The sequence below is a fragment of the Aulonocara stuartgranti genome (assembly GCF_965226115.1).
Source record: "Aulonocara stuartgranti genome assembly, chromosome: 11".
NCBI classification, from domain to species: Eukaryota; Metazoa; Chordata; class Actinopteri; order Cichliformes; family Cichlidae; genus Aulonocara; species Aulonocara stuartgranti.
This window is the reverse complement of record NC_138947.1, coordinates 37282508-37304812: the sequence shown is the minus strand read 5'-3', so window position 1 is coordinate 37304812 and position 22305 is coordinate 37282508. Positions and strand designations below refer to the sequence as shown.

The 22305-nt window shown below is 44.4% G+C and overlaps 1 protein-coding gene across 2 annotated transcripts in view; it reads left to right on the top strand.

The window, feature by feature from the left end:
• Positions 1-22305, top strand: part of enpp2 (ectonucleotide pyrophosphatase/phosphodiesterase 2) — a 75094-nt gene that overhangs the window by 21373 nt on the left and 31416 nt on the right. For both annotated transcript variants that reach the window (XM_082551015.1, XM_082551016.1), the window contains exons 3-13: positions 4643-4798; positions 6983-7108; positions 11273-11333; positions 11439-11536; positions 11688-11767; positions 13149-13268; positions 13639-13694; positions 17616-17681; positions 18758-18830; positions 18941-19049; positions 19946-20071. In XM_082551015.1, coding sequence (XP_082407141.1) covers positions 4643-4798; positions 6983-7108; positions 11273-11333; positions 11439-11536; positions 11688-11767; positions 13149-13268; positions 13639-13694; positions 17616-17681; positions 18758-18830; positions 18941-19049; positions 19946-20071 — 1071 coding nt within the window. The remainder of the gene's footprint in view (positions 1-4642; positions 4799-6982; positions 7109-11272; positions 11334-11438; positions 11537-11687; positions 11768-13148; positions 13269-13638; positions 13695-17615; positions 17682-18757; positions 18831-18940; positions 19050-19945; positions 20072-22305) is intronic.

Below are 22305 nucleotides of genomic sequence, written 5' to 3'. Positions count from 1 at the left end.
ATTAGCAGGCAGCAGCTAATCACAAACAGTGTAGATCACACATAAAGTACCCCGAGTAAAAACAGTGAAAGTATAGCAGAGCTGCTTGAAACTTGAATTGTGGCTCCTTTGAGTTGTTTGACACTTGAAGAAAAATGACTAAAGTAACCTTGTAACTCCTAAGCCTGAGGAGTGGTCGTGACAACGTTATCATGTGACAGCAGTGTGCAGACACCTTAGGACGTAAGGAGTCTGCACACTGTTGTCACATGGTGAATGTTGTAACTTGGGTCTAGCCCTCCTTTACCACCATGTAAAGGCAATTTCCAGCAATTTCCTGTCTTCCTGACCCATGAACACCACTACCAAGTGTTCCAGCAATGCTCAGTGTTTACTTTTGAGTGGCACATCACCAGCTGCTAGCATCTTCTCCTCATATGCTCATACAGTGGATTAATACTTCTGTGCTAAATCCATAGAGCAGTGTTTCCAAACCTTCTGGAGCATTATGGACCATACTTCACATTAGAAAAAACACATTTATTTATTTAGGACAGTGCATGTTAATGAACATAAATGTAAAAAAAAAAAAAAAAATTACATGAATGTAAACATGCCAGATTATAGCCAAAGGCTAATTTCCATCTGTTGTCCTTAAACATAAAAAATAGACATAATAATTCATAAAAATTCATCATTCATTCATAATAAAAACTCCATCACCAAACTTACACATACACACCATTCTGTTCCCAAATAAAACATTAAAACTATGCAACTCATACATGATCACACACTTGATTTGTCCATAACCAGTTTTTAACCTTTGCCTTAAACAAATTGAGTGTAGAGCATTCTCTAATGGGTTGAGGAAGACTGTTCCACAGATGGCCACCCTTAACAGAGAGGACGTTCTGCCCAAATGCTGTCCGTCTGTGGGGTATAAACAAGTCTCCTCGGATTGTAGCTCGAGTGGTCCTGTCTGAGCTTTCTTTATGCCTAATGAACTGCTTTAGTGGTGGTGGAGCAAGGGAGTGTAAGACTTTATATATTAAACACACCATGGCACACCACCAAACTAAAATGTCACAAAAGCATATTGATAATTTTTCCCTGCGCACCAGGCGTAGTAGAATTGGCTCGGTTTGTCCCCAGTATACCTGTTTTGCTTTCTTTTGACCACTACTCATGCTCGGGTCTTCATCAGGGCGGAGTTTTCTCCATGACCAGGTCAGACTGACTACTTTTTATTTTCAAACATTTATCTGTTGCTATTATGCGCTGCGTCGTCTCACAGCATGACTGTTATGTCATTTCTTCTTCATCTTCTTCTGTTTTATTGGCAGTTGGCAACACATTGAATTAGAGCAGGTAGTTGTACTGCCCTCTAGTGGAAGAGAATGTAATTGTTCTGCACGTTACTCACGCCGATCAGATGGAACCAGATGATCTTCCACGGCACACCTGATCATTTCTGGCACAGTGGTTGGGAAACACTGTCATAGAGAACATAAGCAGTGCCTCAAACGTGCATTCCACCAATTTGCCTACAGGACAAATCGTTCCACCGAGGACGCCATCACCATAGCACTCCACACTGCGCTGAGTCACCTGGAGCACCGAGGAAGCTATGTGAGAATGCTCTTTCTGGACTTCAGCTCAGCATTCAATCATATCATCCCGGAGATCCTGGTCCAGAAACTGTCTCACCTGGGACTCTCCACCCCCATCTGCCTCTGGATCAAGGACTTCCTGACAAATAGACCACAGTCTGTCAGACTCGGCCCCCACCGGTCCAGCACCATCACACTCAGCACCGGGTCTCCACAAGGATGTGTTTTGAGTCCCCTCCTGTTTACGCTCTACACATCCGACTGCTCCCCTACCCATCTCTCAAACACCATCATAAAGTTCGCGGATGACACCACAGTGGTTGGACTCATCTCAAGGGGGGAGGAGTCGGACTACAGAGATGAGGTCAACAGACTGACTGAGTGGTGTTCAGTTAACAACCTCCAACTGAACACCACGAAAACTAAAGAACTTATCTTGGACTTCAGGAAGGGCAGAGCAGACCCGGCCCCACTTTACATTCACGGGAGCTGTGTGGAGAGGGTACACTCCATGAGGTTTCTGGGCGTGCAGATATCTGATGACCTCTCCTGGACTGCAAATACTACAGCGGTGGTTAAAAAGGCCCAGCAGCGTCTCCACTTTCTGAGAGTGCTCAGGAGGAACAACCTGGAGGAGAGGCTGCTGGCGACATTTTACAGAGCCACCATAGAGAGCATCCTAACGTACGGCATAACAACATGGTATGCAGGGTGCTCAGCTGCAGACAGGAAAGTACTGCAGAGGGTCATCAACACAGCCCAGAAGATCACTGGCTGCTCTCTGCCCAGCCTGGAGGTCACTGCAAACTCTCGGTACCTCAGCAGAGCTGGCAATATCATCAAGGACCACTCTCACCCCAGCAACCAACTGTTTGAACTATTACCGTCAGGCCGACGGTACAGGTCACATAAAACCAGGACAAACAGATTCAGGGATAGCTTCTTTCCCAGAGCTATCACCGTAGTAAATAAGCACAAAAACAACTGAACCTATACCATACCGTCACTGTCATTATATTAATGCTGCTATCCTGTATATATTGTACATACTATTGTTTGAGTACTTACGATTGTTTTTTTTGTACTTTTTATATTTTACATTTATATTTATTATTGAAACTTGCACCAAGGGAGTGGCACTCCAATTTCGTTGTACTCTGTACAATGACAATAAAGGCTATTCTATTCTATTCTATTCTATCTGGAGCCCACCAGATGACGATAGTTGCGGTTGCTAAAAGATTACTGGCCCTATACAAGTCTATGAGAAAACAGTTTTCTGATTTGACCTCTGCGATCGCTTTCTTCATGAGTTCATGGACTCGTTCACTCGTTTTGGGTTATACTGAATAAAAAATAAAGCTTTTTTGTAAATCTTGTTCATAGAATGTCTCAAGATGGAAAGCTGGTGGGAATCTTCAAAACGAGCTAAAAAGCAGCAACATTCGTCTTCCATATCTTCTATACTTAAATCTACAGCTTAGATACGTCATAACCCACAAAACTGGTCTTTCTGGCCAGTCTTGTGGAACCTGACAAACCTACGCTGCTTATTTTGCTTTCTTTACTTTGTTTTCTTCTCAGACGCTGTCCCCCTGTTAAACAGTGAGGGTTGAGCTGTTTTTACAAATGGACTCCATGAAACGTGGAGAATCAGGTCGAATTATCTGGCGTTGACCTGACTCAGCACACTAGTGGAAAGACTTTCAGACAAGTGTGCTGTATGACCTCACCAGACAATTACCTGCTCTTGTTCCTACAGTGATGCAACTGGACACCTCAGGGACTTTTTCCAAGGGAGCTGGCAGATTAAACACCCTTTAATGTCCAGTTAGACCGTGTCCTTCCTTCTCACGTTCAGTCCCATTGGGCAATGGTTAGTAAAGTTCATGTCTGCAGTGTGTGAAAATGGACTGTGACAGTGGCAGTCTCTTGGGGAAACTTGAGCTGTGCATGCACTCGACTATTAAACTTTCAGTTAATAGTTGAGTGCATGCACAGTCGACGGTTTTATGGGCTCTGAGGAAGTCTTCATTTCTCCTCATTTTCTCTTGACGTTAGTGTAAAGAGACGTGTGGAAATCGCACTCGCCGTGCTGTGATAAACTAAAAGACTTCACCTTTGACCTATAGTCCACTGCCGCTGGTACAGAGTAGGCCTGAGTCTTATAGCAAAGAAGCTATTCAGGCTTTACTGCACTGACACACACACACTACACCGGCGTGCCAACTGGCTAGGGCAACACCTCAGCACATGTAGTTACAAAAATACACATACATATATATCCACGGGCTGAAAAGCTCGTGCTGGCATCCTGAGGCACTCTCTGCAAGGAAAACTGGTTTTTTGTAAGCGGCTGCACAAGGAGCATGTTGTTTAGCAATAGCTTCACTCTGTCTCACTCTCAGATCTCAGGATGTCTTCAGTTAGGTCAGAGGAGCCAAAATAGGCCATGTTCCTTTGGATATATGGAGGACAAAAGCATGATTGTGTCTTAGGCACTGAGAGTTCCCACAGTGAGACAACGTGAGCGTAGGTGGGGTCCCGGGAGAAGAGTTAAAGCTCAGTAACTGTTGAGTTTGGCCCATGATACAAACTGAGCTTTTGTCACAGTTGTTATGAGTTATTATTTCCTTTCAAAGACATGTGAACAGTGCAGCTTTTCATTCAGTTTTTGGACAATGTCTTTGATTTATTGTCCCTCCAGCTAATGCTCTAAACCTCACGTGTAAATAGATGTGGAGTTAATCAGCTGTGACGTTGGTGGGCACCACTGGGTGCTAAAACTGAACAGCTCAGGTGTTTCTCCAGGAAGCAGCCACAGGAGTGAAGAATAACCTGCACGTGGCAGAATGACTAGTGATCTGTTTGTGTAGCCGTCTTCAACCGTCAAACGAACCACCAATCCTTCACAGTCACATGCTTGTGGTCACTGCATCGCTGCACAGCTCAGCAGTATTGGTGTGCACTTTTGTGTCGTTTTGAACCTCTCACCTCTTTTTTTGGACATTTTTAAAGACCCATTAGAACCTCTGTTTCTTCCTCCCCAGCTCGCTCTGCGTCTCACTACGTGGCGACCTCCGGCTCCTGCAGAAACAGGTGTTTCGAGCTGGTTGAGTTGGAGCCGCCAAACTGTCGCTGCGACAACCTGTGTAAAACCTACAATGGCTGCTGCTCAGACTTTGACCAGCTCTGCCTACGCACAGGTATGCTTATAAAACTTGACTTTGACACCACTAACAATGTGTTGGTCCTAATTTGTGTTGTCTTGTAATAAAAAACTAATATGTGAGGTAATTATCTCTGATACCTGAGAGTTGTTCCTCCAAGTCTTGGCAATGAAGGGCTAAAAAACATTAAAGTGACGCTGTTCAGCTGAGAGATATTTGCCGGGCTGTCTTTCCCTTGAGCTTGCACCTACGCCTGCAGGTCAGGGTGGAGAGGCCAAACCAAACAGTCACTTATTAAGCTGGAGGAAATGCTCAGAGACCTACTTTTAACATCCATCAGGTGGTCGAGAATTTTGTTCCAACATGTAACACGATGTCCTTCTTGTGTTTCGGAGACTCTGGCGTTTCTCTTTGTGTGTAGATAGGTGAGGCTGTGCTCGCTTTGCAGTCTGCAGGACCTACAGAGCGGCTGGATTGACCGGCAGTTTCAGAGTAATGTGGCTGACCTGCACGCGTCTGAACTCCTTTCAGATTTGGCTCAAACTGAATTTTAGGTTTTGATATTTTACCTAAACATATGAACATGAGACTGTACACATGCATCATCTATGTGACAAAAAGCAGTGACCATCCTGTGTAGCTGCCTGATGGGCAATATTGGGAATATTACTCAAAAAAAGTAATAGATTACAGTGTTTCCTCGGAGGGGGCTCTCTGCACCGGGGCTGTGATCGACCGTGGCTGCTGGGGCTCTGGGGGTCCTCTCACCTGGCTGGGGGGCTCCTTTGCCTCCCTCCTGCTGTGTGCCCGGCCTGGAGGCTGCGGTCTGTGACCGGCTCCCGGTGCAGACGGCTCCCTGTGATAGTGTTTCCTCACTGGGCTCATGTGAACCCAGCCCAATTTTACTCTTTAAGTGTGTGTGTGTGTGTGGGGAGGGGGGGGGGGGTATGTATCCATGATCGTTTATGTTAATGAGAGTGTGGGGAGTGAGTTGGAGGGTGAGGTGGGCTGCTTTTAACCATGTAAAGCACTTTGTGCTACATTTTTGTATGAAAAGTGCTTTATAAATAAAGATTGATTGACTAATCATCTGGTTAGTAGGTGACCTGCTCCACCTGACCTGACCTGCAGCCACCCCACAGTTCCCTGATATGGTCACCTCAGGCAGACAGCTGGTTCACACCCCTGCACCATTTAAACCTTTGGTTTGTGAGAAGCAGCCAGTCAGAGGACACCTGGCTTCAAGGGGCAGCTGCTAAAGCATCTTACAGTGGACGGTGCACCGACACCCAGTGTGTGATAAAAAAGGACCAGTTTGAAATTTGAATCACACGAAACGATCTGTTTAAACCAGATCAAAATACACAACAGCCCCCCTTCAAACCACCCATCAGACACATACATGCTACACATGTCAGGTTCCAGCTGACGGCAGCCAGCTACTAAAGTCTGCACAAAGATGTATCTGATAAAGTACATTTAGCTGATTTTAATCTCTGTGGAATTACACACTTCTTGCAAAGTGAGCCAGATCCTGATTACTTTGGCATCTTACTGTATGTTATTCCTACAGTGAAGGTTTCTCTAACCTGCAGACATTTGTTGAACAGTAATGAGTTTGAATTGTTTTCATGTGGATGCCGCCTGCTATAATCAAGCTTACAAATACCCACTTGATATATTTTTGTGAGGCTGACTGTGCAGCTCAGTTGTCTGAGCTGGAAATGAGTCGTAGACTTAACGACAGGTCTCTCACTTTTTGATTGAGCGGTTTGTTGCCGCCCCCTCTGCCTTTGCAGTGCTCCCTCTCTCTGTCAACATTTTCCCTCTGCTGCTGGTGGTCTGATTTTATGTCCACTCCTTCAGGCTGGTGGTCTTTGGCTCACCACCGCCTCGCCACCAGTAACCTCCCATTGCCTGAAAGCAATAATTTACTTGTTTTTCTGGTCGCCTGCGTCTTTTTCCTGACTCTGTCAAATCCTTCTTTGGAAGTTTTTCAGCTTGAGGACTGTTCAAACACGGACCCCATCACCATTGTTGCTCACATGCTGCTTCCCACTCAGTCTGCAGCCAAACCGCTGTCACATTAATATCTCAGCTTTCATTTTTCACTGGTTTCACCACTAACCTTCCAGCTAAGCTGTGCACGTAGAAAGCTTTGGCGTTTTAAACCTCAGTGATTCATGTTGAACATAACTGCTATGTTCTTCTTGCACACAGAGGGCGGTTATGAGTGCAGCAGAGATCGGTGCGGGGAGACACGCAATGAACAGCATGCCTGCCACTGCTCTGATGACTGTCTGGCCAGAGGAGACTGTTGTACCAACTACAAGAAGCTGTGCAAAGGTTTGCAACTTTACCTGACCTCCTGACTTCAAATGTTCAGAGGATTTTGTCCATTATTAATTAGTCCGACCATGCGTTGTAATGAGGACGTCTCATTTTATTACAAAAGTGCATGTGTATGTGTTACATGTGTAAAGAAATATGAACATAGTATCAGTGTTGTGGATCTGGAAAGCTTTTCAAAGACTGGAATTTAGAAAATACTACATTTGAATTTATTGACACCATGTTTTTATATTGGTGTTGGCCAAAAAAAGCAGGTCATTTATGGTCACAATTACTGGCTTTAAAATCCATACTGGGGCGATTTAACTGGGGCCAGATGCATCTCTCAGGCCCTGTTTCTTTGCTGGGTTTAATTCTGTTTCTTAAGGACATGATGTTGAGAAACTCTTCATCTGCCTCTGTGTCAGTCGCACACCGTGCTGAGATATGCCACGTTTTCACCTTGTTGGTGCAAAAGTACCTTTTTATGCCTGTCAGACTGTGTTATCATAGATCCAACTAAAGAAATGGGAATAAACGGATATCCAAATAACCGCTAACAACAAGATACGATTTAAAACGGGTTCTTTGCCAAGCTGTCTGAGTAGACACAACAGTGCTTGAGTTTGGTGCCTTTTTATGTTTGAATGAGTCGTAATCAGTGTTGAGTGCTTCAACAAACAAGGAAGTCTGTGTTTTGTAAAGCAAATTTTAAGAAATGAGGAATGACTCATGAGTAAATGGCCTGTATTTGTATAGCGCTTTACTCAGTCCCTAAGGACCCCAAAGCGCTTTACACTCCATTCAGTCATTCACCCATTCACACACTGGTGATGGCAGCTACATTGTAGCCACAGCTGCCCTGGGGCGCACTGACATGAGTACTGTGCAAAAGATGAAAGTAGCCCCTGTGGTGTCACCCACTGGTCTGTGGCCTATATTTAGCTTAATGGATGCCAGAAGTGACAAAGTTGGAGCGCTAACTTTGTAAGTCAACTAAAGCTGCATCCCTAAACTGTAAGTGCTCCACACACAAAACCACACACTGTAGCTGCAGGTATTGGTCACCAGATCTCAACCGCCAACCGATCTAGATACAGTGACTCATAGTTATTTATTAGCATAATTATTATGCAAATAATTCCATTAGGCACCCGTACCTCACTGCACTGTTAAGCATTTAGCTGATTTTATGCTCCAACAGTCACTGAGGACAGAAATGTGGAATTTTTCTGTGTATTCCTTTCCTGCTGATTTGGGTAGAAGAAGATGTTGGATTGCAGTGGTTATCCAGCTGTGTATGTATCAGGCTCTCACTCATACATACACAGTGAGAGCTGAGAGTTTACAATAGGTAATACTTTGAACAGTCCATTGAAGGTACGTTGAAGGTGTTAATCCCTCCACGTATACATGATTGATCGTTGTATGAAATAACCAGTCGACAACCATCTGAAAAATGAGTATTCTCTCACTGTTTGATAAGGGATTCCTGGAGGTTGTTCGCTGTCACCAGGTGAAATCAGTTACACCAAAAACCTCTTGGTGACTGCTTTGGTCACTCATGGATAAATAGATAAGACACTTGCTAACTATGAGCTGAGCTGTAGTTAGTCAAGCAAAACCTGAAAAAGTGCAATGCAAATCAGAAACAGGGAGCGTTAGCCTTCAACGTTACATCGCAGCACTGCTGTGAACACATTTCAAAAGGCACAACTTTTACTTTAAAGTCAGTTACTGACTGTCATCCACTCGTTGCTGTCGTCCCAGCCTGAAGCCTGAGCAAAACATTAGCCGACACCATCGTGGTTTTAAAAAAACCAAAACCAAGGTGCAGTCAAACTGTGAAGCTGCTCACTCACTGACTCAACTCCAAAGAAAGCCATGGACTTCCTGTAGACTTCTGTATGACCATATGTGCAACCACGGGAGCGCCCCCTGCTGCTGATTAAAAGAATTTAGTTTAAAGCACTTCTGTAACTTTTAAAACCACGTTAACTGTGTGAAGCAGGCAGGATGGACCGAAATGCAGACGCGCAGACACACAAAACGAAACTTAATACACAGAGAAACACACGGCCATGAGGGAGATGGCGACGCGGGACCGAGGGAGACCCAGGCTGTGTCCCAACTCAGGGTCTGCAGCCTTAAAGGCCGCATTTTAAGGCCGATTACGTCACAGCGGCGTGCCGAAGGCTGTCCCAATTCGAAGGCTGCTCGAATTGCAGCCGTCAAATGCGTCCTTCATTTCCCTGAATTTTAAGGACGTGGCGGTGTAGACTTCGTGGCCCAACATATCCCAGAATGCATAGCGCGGCGGTGGGTGTGGATAATTTTGCCAACAAAAAACGGCGGATGAGGGGCGCCCGAAGAGTGAACTTTAAGTAAGTACTGACTATTATGTCACTTATTTATGTGCAAATGTTTAATAACGAAGACCATTAAACATTACTGTTGGCCACATGTCGGCAAAGTTTTTTTTTTTTAATGTAAATGTTTATTATTATTATTTTAGCCACACTTTAAATTTATAAAAGGAGCCCCCACCCCCGCAATAGAAAAATAAAGTTACAATTTTTACACATAAACAAACCGATCTAAGCATACATTTCAAACATTTCTATATTCTCAAAGTAAACAATAAATATATGTAATATTTAGTATTATTGGATGGTTACTTGGTTATTTAAACCACTATAGTTATATACGGAGCCCCGCGGGGGACCGTGTCGGCAAAGTCATGTGACATTAGGGACGTTTGTACTAACTTGGTTTTAAAGCCTTTACTTTAAAATATACGCCGTTCAATAGCTGAGCTTAATCTCACAGAGAATGATCAAAGCTCATGTAGAAACAAACAAATGAACAAAAGATGTTCTCCTTCATTTCTGTCAAACACAGCTGTATGAAACGTTTCCAGCTGTTAGTATCATGGTTGCTCGCCAACCTGGGCAGCGCGACGGAGGCTAGACCGTCCCATTTCACAAGCCTCGCACTTCCGGCCTCAGCGGTCTTTGGGTACGCCCCCCTTGAGGACCTTTAAGGCTGCAGACCCTGAATTGGGACGCAGCCACAGAAGGGCAAACACGGGAACAAACCACAGGGGGGACACAGCTGAACATGATCTAACTAACGAGACAGGGGCAAACAAAACTGAACCAGACAGGAAACTATCAAAGTAAAACAGGAAGTACTAAGACTCCGAATAATTCACACAACATGACACAGGAGGAAAAGAACGCTCAGGGAAACGAGATGGACCAGGGAGATAAGGGGAGGAGACAACGAGGGGGGGGACGCAGAAATAGTTCAGGGAACCGACAGGGCGAGAGAGGGTGAGAGGCATGATGGGCTGGATAAACACACACACACACACACACACACACACACACACACACACATACACACACAGAGGGACGCAGTGGACAGAGACACAAGGGAAACCTAATGGACAAGGACCTAAACAGAGAATATAAAAAACTCAAAACAGACTAAACTAATGAAGCAGAAACATTAACCTTAATACAAAATGACACCAAAACACAAGAAAATCAAAATGACTCAGAATGACAAACTGTGCTATGATACTGATGCTACTGTAAAGGTAAGTTACTCCAGCACTTCACAAATGCTTGCTCTGCCATCTTTTCCCCAGCTGTCCATGACCACAACAGAATATAATCAAGGATACCAGCACATCAGCGAGTTCCTTTATCCTTGAGTTCACTGTTACCGAACAGTTATACCTGGTAGTTACTGGGTAACTAATTTATTTGTGTTTGTTTCTGTGGTTCAGCCTGTTTAAATTTAATGAAGCTAAAGTGCATGAAATTTTAAAAAGTGTAAATAATACTGCATTTAAAATTCTAGGTCCAGTGTTATCAGCTAAATTTATTTTGGATCAAAAGGACTTTGTTAGAGAAAGACTTGAGATTGGTGCTTTGTACATTAATCTCTTTTTCCTTTCAGGGGTCAGCTGATAAATTCATCTATTTAAGATTGTCAATGTCTTTAGATTTACTGGAGGAGAAAAAAATAGTATACAGAGGAAATACTCAAGTAGAAGTACGTTCAAGAATCATGCAGTTTGTGAGAAAATATGACAACCAACCACTGGTTCCCACTTTTCCATACAAGCATAACAAAAGCTCATGTTAATCTCTCATCACGTTCCCTCAGGAGACACCTCGTGGCTGCAGGACGATTGTGAGGAGATCAAGGCTCCTGAATGTCCTGCCGGGTATGTTGAAATCTTAGCAGTAAAGCAACAGGAGGGTAGCGGGTTGAACTTGGTTGAGCAAGTCTGATTTCATGCATTTAAAAAACTTCTTCCATGCACATGCAGGTTTGTGCGTCCGCCGCTCATCATCCTGTCCATGGATGGATTTAGAGCTTCGTATGTGAAGAGAGGGAACACTGTCATCCCTCACATTGAGAAGCTCAGTAAGTTCTGTAAAACATGAGCTTTCGGTTCTGAAACGAGGAGTGAAGAGTTCCCTGTTAGGAAGTGAACGTGACACTGATGAAGCCACGAGCTCTGGCAGGCTGTGCGTCTGCCGTAGTCTAAGAATTTGTTTTGCTGTGTCCTTTTGAGGAACATGTGGAACCCATGCGCCGTACATGAGACCTGTTTACCCCACGAAAACCTTCCCCAATCTCTACTCGCTGGCTACAGTAAGTCATGGCACACTTGTGTTTCTGTGCTACTGGGTTGTTGTGATAAAATATGTCTGTCCCACAGGGTTACATGTTCATTTCAGCAAAGTAAGAAGTGCCACAAGACTGTAGTAACAGAAATCATTTATGAAGTCAACAAATTCTTTGTATTTATCTGTGATTAATAATGTAATTGTGTCAAATGGATAAAGCTCTTTGGTGATGTTCTCATGGATCCGGCTGCAGTCTATGAAGATTTCATTTTTTTAGTGCTTTTAAACAGAGCAAAGACTTTTTATCACAACGTTTCCAAACGTCCTGCTTTTATTTTGCATGCTTACATTATTTTACTTGTGCAGTCCAGTCAGTAACATTCGCTTTGGTCTTCGGGAGCTACTTTGTTACCAGGAGCAACGTATGTTTCAAGTCCCTGTTGTGTTGGAAAACAATATAAACCCAGACCCAGTTTTGTCGCTGGCTGCTTGACATTTTCTTTAAAGTCTTCACAAATCCTTCTTTCATCTTGGCTCCTTCCACCTTGACCAGATTACCAGTTCCAGACGCACTGAAGCGATGCTCCCACCACCGTGTTTCACTGTGGAGACAGTGTTCTTTGGCTTGCACGTCTCTCCCTTCTTTCTTCAAACTTCAGCAGCATCTCTGTGACCTCAGTCCTCTAGTTTTGTCGCATCTCACCAAAGAATGCCCTTCCAGCAGGCATAGTCTTTTTCCAGGTTGTTCTTGGCATACTTCAGTCTGGCTTGGGTTTTCCTTGGTCTGCAGCCTCACAGTCAGTTCCTGTTCAGGATCGTCTTCTTTGAGACTGCACTTCCTCACATGGCTAACTCATTCATTAGTGTCTTGTTGCTCCGGGGTCTTTAAACACATCTCTCAGCCTTTGTTTCACCTCCCACCTCTGTCAGGCTTCTTCTGTACTGTCTTTCTCGATGACAGTCCTCACTCCAGCTCGTGACACTTGGAAACTCTGTGCTAACTTTGTACATCCATCTCCTGGTTTGTGAACATCAACAATTCTTTTCTTAAGTCTAAACTAATTTCTTGTTTTTGTTATCCTTGCTCTGTTAAAATGCATTTTCAGACAGATTTTACATTTCAAAGGGGGCAATAATTGTGTCCTGATCATACAGATGTAAGCGACTGCATTTCACTATAGGCGTTAAATTTACAGGCATCCTGTCGATGAGCTGTTTTTGGAGAGGTCTTTGGGTGCAGAGGTATTGTTTTTTGTGCTCTGTGTGATGCCTTTGGAACAACATCACTGCTGAAATTTGAGACCAAGCCTGAGGTTTAGATTAGGCAGGATTTCGAGGCTTCCTCTTATTTAGCGTGAGACAGCAAACATTACTGACCGAAACATAATGGTTTGATTCTGTCCAAGGGGCTTTACCCGGAGTCTCATGGCATCGTTGGAAACTCCATGTATGACCCAGGGTTTCATGCAATCTTCACCCTGAGAGGCCGAGAGAAGCTCAATCACCGCTGGTGGGGAGGACAGCCAGTAAGTACTGCCAGGAAACAGCAAGAGCTTTTCTTTTAGAGTCGACTACACAAGTGGAAGGACAAATCAGTCAGAGCAGAGGCTGGAGTGACTGAAATCAGCTGTAGATTTACTCAAATTTGAGCTAAAGAGTTGATAAGGAGCATTCCAGCACTGTTAGCATATTAAAAAGTAATTGATGTGCGTCAGCAATCTGCTGTACAGGCGTTAGTGTCAGGTGGACTAATAGACGCCGGTGCCTTCACACACTGGGATCACCTTCATGCTGCAGTTTATGAGCTTGGCTTCCTCGCACTCATGTTACTGTTTGTGTTACAGCAGCATCCTAATAATCTGTGTTGGCCTGATAAATACTGAGACCTTTGTTTAGATCTGGATCACAGCGCAAGGACAAGGAGTGAAGGCTGCTACCTTCTTCTGGCCTGTGTAAGTCTGCACACACACACACACACACACACACGCACACACGCACACACGCACACACGCACACACGCACACACACACACACACACGCACACGCACACACACACGCACACACGCACACACACACACACGCACACACACACACGCACACACACGCACACACACACACACACGCACACACACACACACACACGCACACACACACACACACGCACACGCACACGCACACACACACACGCACACACACACTGTAACATCACCATGAAGTTCTTGGTTGATCAAAGCCGTGGCTGGAATGTCACGACTGCCTTTGGAATATATTCTGTTTGTTGAGCCATGTGAAAAGTTACCAGCTGACTTCGGTTCAGCAGTTTTGCTAATTATTTTTCATACTTGATCTGTGTTTGATATGAACGCTGACTGAGGAACCAATGAGCTCTTACCATGTTGAGGCCCTCGGTGCCCGTCCGTCTGTCCTCCTACAGGACCGGTGAGACTTCAGTCTAACTCAGCTTCAGTGATCACCTTGGTTGTCTTCAGTCAAACTGTGACCAAGGTCAACTTCATATTTTGTTTCAGTTTTACAAGAACTGCTAGTCCTCCTACAGTATTGGTCAAATTCGAGTGAAACACGTGCACACAGTGATCACCTCGTGGTTCTTCACTCACTCTGTGCTCATGGATATCTGGAGAAGCACTACATTGCTAATTTTCTAATATCGAAGCTGCTAAACTGCAGCAAACACTAAATCTCTGTATCACTGACATGTAACTGTGTGTGTGATGGTAAGTCTGTTGTGACAAACTGTCCGTGCAGCTCTGGTAGGTCAGAGATCATCCACTCAAAGGCTGATTTTCCAGTTCCATCATTTAAACTATGAAATGTTGTATTGTTGCCTTTAGATGGGACAAACCTCATCAGCCTTCTTGTATGCAAACGAATGGAGATTCTAATGTGTGCTTCATTTTGATAAACCAAATGAAATTATATGTTATCTTTTTCTGTTTGCTTTTACTTCATGGTCCACACTTATTAATTACACTTCTTAAAAGTAACTGCGTGGTTACACTCTTCTTTTGTTTGTAATAATCTGATCTTATTTTTCATGTGGTTTGCCACCATGTGGCAGTTTTAGTAAATGTTTGGTGAGATGTAACAAAGGCAGATTAATAGTTTCTGGAAAAGGGGAAATATTTGCCCACTTGTCTGTTGGAAACACTTAAACGTGTCCTGGAGTTCTTCTCCAGCCTCCCAATGACATTTCCTATGGGCATTGTATGCCTGTCTATAGCCGCCTACTGTCCCACCCCCTGTACAGCGTAATGGTCAAAGGATTTGCTGGGCGATGCGTGCCAATACCTCCAGCTTCACAACAAAATGTTTTAACCTGCAGTCTTTCTAATGGCCAGTAGGAGGCGACGCCTCGGGTGTAAAAAGGAGTTCGCCTGAACAGGACTCTGTGGCTCCCTCAGTGCTCCTGATCTGTGGCCTTAGTAAACTCTTTCTTGAGTTGATGGTCTGTCAGATCAAGTCTTGATGAGTATAATTATATTTACTCAGTAAATCTCAGTTTTATTACAGTCAAAAATGATTCCTAGCCTTGGCTTCTCAGTCAGACCCAGCAGCCTTTTAGACAACAGTAATGTAGATCATCTGTTTTTAAACCACACTGAAGTTTAACACTGTATGTCCAGCCTGTGATGCAGCTGCAGCGTTCACCAACCAAACAGGAACATCTGTATATAGCTTAAGATGCCATAATTGTGAGTGGCTGTGTTTCAGCTCGTAGAGCAGGTCGTCTAAAGTCTGAATGTCGGTGGATTGATCCCCGTCCAAGGGGAAGCATCATTTGCTGATGCTTCCTATGTGTAGGCTCAGGTAAATGAGCAATGGTGTTGTAGAAGTACCAGCCCGTTTACTGTGTTTAGAGAAAACTGCTCACTTCTGCAACAATAGGACATTTTTGAACTTTTCACCCAGTAAAAAGGTTTGTGTTAAGCTGGGCTTCAGTTCAGGAACAACTAAGAACATTAAGAATGATTCTCTACAGTTCGAGTCATTTAGTGTGTTGTTTGCATCTGTGGGTACCAAATAATACTGAGCTTGTGTCGCGCTGTCCTTACCTGCTCAGTGAAAGTCTGCAGAGTTTAAGTAAACATGCTTAGCGTTAATGTGTGTAAGTGACCTCAGAGCTGTCCAGGACTGCAGAATGTGGCTGTTCATGCTCCCTCGGGCTGTTGCATTACACCTACAACTCAGAGGAGCCCACATTTGTCAGCAAAGCAGGCTTTTACAGAACAGGGGGTACATCTCTGCAGAGAGATGGCAGTGGGCTGTTTTTATAGCAATTAGTGCAAATGGGCCTGTTTACACTGCGCAGGATTCCTCTGTGAAGCCGGGTCGCAGACGTGCCACTCTGTAGAGCCGTGGGGGCCAAAGACTGGTTTACATTGCTTTTCTTGCACTTGGCAGTGACAGAGCTGTGTGAGAAAGAGGCAGGAGAGTGCATATGAGATTTCTGTGTGCTTGAGAAAGCCTTCTTTATACAACCTATTTCATAGTTTGATGATTTAGCAGCAACGCTATGGGCCCTGGGATAGTAACAGGGACCAGGGATTGTCTGGCTGCCTGTTTCAAAGTCTGTGTTGGGTTCAGCTTTTTGGGAGGTCCTCAAACTAACCACGGGCACAGAAAACGAGTGGGAGTGCACCAAAAACCCAGTGGGAGGTGTGAGGGACAGAACTGAAAATGTTAGCATCGACAAAAATACAGGAAGGCAGCAGACAGGGAGAGAAATGCCTGCTGTAAAGTGTTACAACTGTGCGACCACAGGTTGCTGTTCCCCCACACTCACACCCACTCCCACCGTGTGTCACACATCCGGGCTTCGTCTCAGACCTGATAGCTGACAGCTGTGGACTCTATGACAGCCAGCAGCTTGGTCGGTGCATTAGATGCTGAGACACACTTTGCCCTTCTCTAAAATACAGGCTGTAATGTTAGTCACCTCAAAGCACTTTATACTGCAATGTAAAGACCCCACAGTATTAAAGAGAGAACCCAGACAATTAGACAGCCCCTTATGAGCAGCACTTGGTGACAGCAGGAAGGTAAAACTCCCTTTTGACAGGAAGAAACCTCTGGCAGGCTCAGGCAGAGGCAGCCATCTGCCATGACCGGTTTGGAGGGGAAAGAGTAGCATATAGAGATCGAGCACAAAACACAAGCTACAGGGAAGAGAAGGCGAAAGTCAATAATGCGAAACAGAGCAAGACTGTACATGCGTGAGGAGTGGCATATTAACATGTCGGTATGTTGCTCTTGACACCATAAATTGTGCTGTGTAGCTGTGTTCAAATACTCTACTGATCCATATATGGCATAACCCTGCCTGCTGGTATGAAGCTGGCTCTCCTGAGGGTAAGAATTCAGTGCGCTTCAGAGGAAAAGTTCACCTGAGTTTGGAAATCAACAATTAAGCACAGCTCATGTTAGAGCTCTTACTATAAGGACAGATCTCACCATTAGTTGTTGGGTGGAGGCTCTGTGAACCCACTGCGAGTACACGAGCACAGCGAGACTTTGAGAAGGACCGAGCTAAGAAACAAAGAAAAGGACAGCCTGATACGTTCACACAGCGCCCCATCTGGTTTCAGCTCAGCGAGACTGAGATTTTCACAGGACAATGAGGCAAAGCGTACAGATCTTTGTAAGCAGAGTGATGGAGTTCAGCATCTTCTAGCATGTGTGACAGACCTGTACCATAAATGGCTTGGAGCTCGACTCCAGCGAACAGCGAGCAGGTGAGGGAGCTGCTCCAGGTGATGAGCCAGCTGGAGACTGTGCAGACATCGTAGAGCGTAGTCTTCAGTGTGTGTGTGTGTGTGTGTGTGTGTGTGTGTGTGTGTGTGTGTGTGTTCCAGTGCCATCCCTTTGGAGAGGAGGATACTGACTATGCTGCAGTGGCTTCACCTCCCTGAAGGAGAAAGGTGAGCTGTATGTTTGATTGTGTTACATCTTCTTACCTTCCTTTTCATTTTCTTTGACATTTGGAACTGCTTGTTCCCTCTTTAATTAATCGAGACAGAGAAAGTGACACTGATGTAAAGTAGAATAGCTCCATGCAGTGGATACGTACCACAGCGTACCACAGCGGGACCCTCAGTTCATCGAATGTCCAAAACAAACCGTTTTAGCTCCTTTGAGTCCTTTAAATGAGCTTTCTTCTGATTGGCTGCCACTTGTGCATAAGAGTTCTCTGATGTATATCTGAGGGATATCTGCTCTTGCTGACATCATAAAGTGCCAAGTGTGGAAAGCTTTTCAAGCAGTCTGAAACCGGGGCTTTCAGCTCACGGGTTTCATGGTTTGTTTAGCTCCTCCCCAAACTTGAAATTTGCCTGGATACCTTTAAAGGATGACAGGATGACTTCACTCTCTTCTTGCCATTTTCTTTTCTTTTCCTTGCCAGTTTGCCTCACTTTGTTACAACCTAAATTAAGTAATAAGAGCTACAGTTACAGATTTTGACCAAAAAGCCTGTGACCTTAAAGAAGGAAACATCTACGCAAACATCGTTATTATCAGCCAACGTTAATATAATGTTCTAGCACTTTAAGCTCAAACTAAGTGTGGAAACAATCGTTTTTCATTTAAATAAAAGTTGGAGTCATTTCTCCATTCAGTGCTCATTTCTGTTGCTCTGCTTAACGAGCTGGTGAGTAATGCTGGCTGAAGGTGAGTTTGCCTGATAGCTAAAAATGAAAAAACAACAAGTTTTAACATCACCTAAATAACATAGCAGTCGGTGGCATTGGTTATATCTGTTTGTTGTCAGTATCCGGCCAATAACAGTATATTAAATAGTTGTTTTTTGGGTTATTTCTTTGCTAATTGTTACCTGTTAAACAGCTCAGGAGAAGGGTGTGCAGTAAAACCTATTTTTCTATGTGAGATATTCACCATGTTGGCAGCTGGATCACAAGAGTCCAAACCAGCCTCTGGAAACTTTATTTCTTGATGTTACTTCCACTAGAAGTCGACTTTGACTCACCTTTTGTTGCAGGCCTTATGTTTACGCCATGCACTCTGAGCAGCCGGACATATACGCACACAAAACGGGGCCCATGAGCACTGATGTAAGTACTCTGTATCTGCACAAACGTCTTGTGGCATGTTTGTGGAAAGCATGCAGTAAAGGAACATCCAAAATGTTTGTTTGGAGGATGACTCGCTCTGTGTGCTCTAGCTGAACATCTCTCTGAGGATGGTTGACAAAATTATTGGCCAGCTCATGGATGGACTCAAGCAGATGAAACTGCACCGCTGTGTCAACATCGTCCTGGTCGGGGATCACGGTACGGACACACACACACCAGCACAGGTGTGTGCGGAGGTATTACATGCTTGAGGACTGCAGGCATGTTCAGCACGCACAGCAGCATCTGTGAAGCAGAAGCTTATACAGAATAACATTGCTTCATTCCAGTTGCGTGACTACCAGTGACTAAGACACAGGGCTAACGGTGGAACACAGATTAAATACGCACAGGGAAGGTCAAGTGAACGCAGGTGATACACATTAAAACAGTTAATGTAATCACCTGAGACAGATAACCAGCCGAAGATCTGAACTCTTCAGGAATCATTCACATTAGTTCTTGTGAGGAAATGAAATAACAGTGGACACTTTTGCCTTCTGCTTGCTGTGTGTAAGCCGCAGTGAACGAGCAGTACATGCTGTATTCAGATTGAAAGGAGGAGTGGGGTGAAGTTGCTCATCAACTGCAGACCAGCAGCTTAAATAGCGCAGCCTATACAAGTGGAAGAAGTGATTGTATGTTCCTCTCCTGCATTTGTAATTTTGATCACTTGAAATGAACAGTCTCTAATTTTTATGTTAGTTTACAAAACTTACAAACTCAGCAGGGGTCAAAACATTATTTCGCTCACAGCTAATTAGACGTGTAGAGGACATTAAAAGCCGTCAGCTGATGGGACCTAGCAATTACATCAGCTGATCTTAACCTTTCACTCTGACCAACACACTAAAGTTTCCCACATTAAATGTTATATCACGTAGCTACAGCTGAGATATGTATGGTGACAATAATAATCAGGGCAGGTAAGTTTCCACCAGGTTTACTTACAATCTTTAGTCCAGTGATTAGAAACCGGACCCAAACTGGAATGAGCTGTTGGAGCATGAACTTGGTTTTTGGCTTCAGCTGCTCACATTCCCACATGTTCACAGGTATGGAAGAGGCCCACTGCGATCGCACCGAGTTCCTCAGTAACTATATGACCAGCGTTGATGACATCATCCTCGTCCCTGGGTCCGTAGGCAGAATACGCTCCAGACAGCCCAACAACAGGAAATGTAAGAAGTCAAGTTGGCGTCTTTGTTGTGTTTCTTTTCACTCTTATTCTCACTTTTGTTCAGCAAACATGAAAAAATAACTGTGGTTGAGAAATAAGTGTCTCATGTGATCTCACTGGGAGTGTACGCAGTCTCTCTTAGTGAATAAGTCAGTAAAGTTTATTTAGAAAGTACTCTGCACAGGCTAGGAGTCACAAAGTGCTGAACATCAAAGTAGAAAAAATAAAGATGAAAATGACGGTAACATCCAGTCGAGACACAGAAAAAAAGTAAAAGGTGGTTAAGTAAGAAGTTCCAATCAGTCCAAGTCTCAACAAAGAGCCTGTTGAAACAGGGAGGTTTAGATCTGCTTCGAAGGACAGAGTCAGCTAATCTGAGCTGTCACAGGATCCACAGTCTTAGTGCCACAGACTGCAGAGAGCCTGTGATCAAACAGTGCGAGCAGCAGTTTGTGTAGTGGGCAGCCTTGAGCCGTTCAGTGCGTCATATGTAAGTACAAGAATTTTATAATGAATCTTCAGGGAGCCGATGTAAAGGATATAAAATAGGAGTGATGCAGGTTTGCTACTAGAATGGCTGCAGCTTTTAATATTGCTCAGAAACGTGCAAGAAATGATTTATCTGGGCAGGTCAACAGGACATCACAGTAATCTAAGCACGATGACACAAATGCAAGAATTATTTTCTCCAGTTCAGCCGCGGAGACCATGTGTCGTAGTTTAGAAATGTTCCTTAAAAGAAGGAAATGGGATCGAGAGAAAGATTTTAGCCACAGAGGAATAAAAGAAGAAGCAAGATGAATGATTTCACGATACAGCAGAGCTGTAATCATGGTCTCAGCTGTGTTTACATTTAGAATGAGGTCAGTGCTAAAGCTCCGGTCACGTATCCAGGTTAAACGATGGAGTAGGGTGCACAGCCTGCCCAAATGGTGACGGTTAAAGACATATAGAGCTGAATGCCAGCTTACAATATATATCTCCTAAAGTGACAGTTGTAAATACATTGAATTAGGTTGAGAGCTAAAGGAAGAATGCAGAAAGAAAATAACAATGGGCCCAGAATTGAAGCTTTAGGTTAGAGAGGCAGTGTTACGGTGCACACTGAACGCGACAGACGCGACCAGAGCGTCAGGTTTACATGTAAAGTCAATGGAGGAGCGCGATGAAGCGCGACTGGGGGTCCCGCGAAAATTCAGAAGCAGATTTGCGTCGCGAAAACGAGCAAGTAGCACGACTGACGCGTTTGAAGTGCGAATAGAAATACGCGCGGCAGTTTGTGTGGTGCATTTTGTTCATTCACGCGTATCGCATCTACCGCGAATCTGAACTCCAGCTTCAAGTCGCACTGCGACAACCAATCAGGAGCCTGGTGACGTGATGCTCTGACCTAGTTCAAAGTGGCGGGCCCAGCCAAAGCCATTAACAATATGGAGGAAAGGCTCATCAACGCCGTAGCAAATCACCCGGAGCTGTACGACACCAGCTGCTTTCTCCACCGAGAAGTTTAATATTATTTCAAATAACGTTTTGTAATGACTAATGTCTCAGTTCTACTACACAGCAAATACTGGCACACAACTTGAAACATGTAGAATTGATTTCATATCATACTAATGAAAAAATAAACTACTATATAGGAACATAGTGGAGACCGATTATTTAAGAGAATAAAGAGAGGTTAGTTTATTTTGGAGGCAAGCTCCATTTATTAAGAAAACTTTAAAAAGGCAGGAACGCTCTTTAGAGGTTTGTGAGTGGCTCAGAGCCGTTGTGGGGACGTCACTGGGACTTCAAATGAGCATATATTAGCACAGATATCAATAAAGGACTACCGTGTTAAACACACCGCAGGCAGATGAACAGGCGCTCTGCAGGTGGGATTGAATGCCTGTAGTTGGTGTTTAGGCGGCGATGCTGGGACCGACGCGGGACAGCAGCTCCTCAAACTGGGCGAGTGAAAGACAGTGGTACCGCTGAAAGCGGTCGTCATCCAGACGCAGCTCCTGGAGCTCACCAAACTGCTCACGCCTCTGGAGGACCTGATGGACCCAGGTATGGCGAGGACGTCCTTTACGCCGCTGCTCTCCACAGTAAATAGAGAAGGGAGACTCTCTCTTCAAACGATCAACAGCTGCCATCTTGCAAACATACCGTCTGGCACTACTTCCTCCCACATTTCCGCTTCACGCGCGTGAAAATTGCATATTTTGAAGCGCGACCAATTCGTGTTGG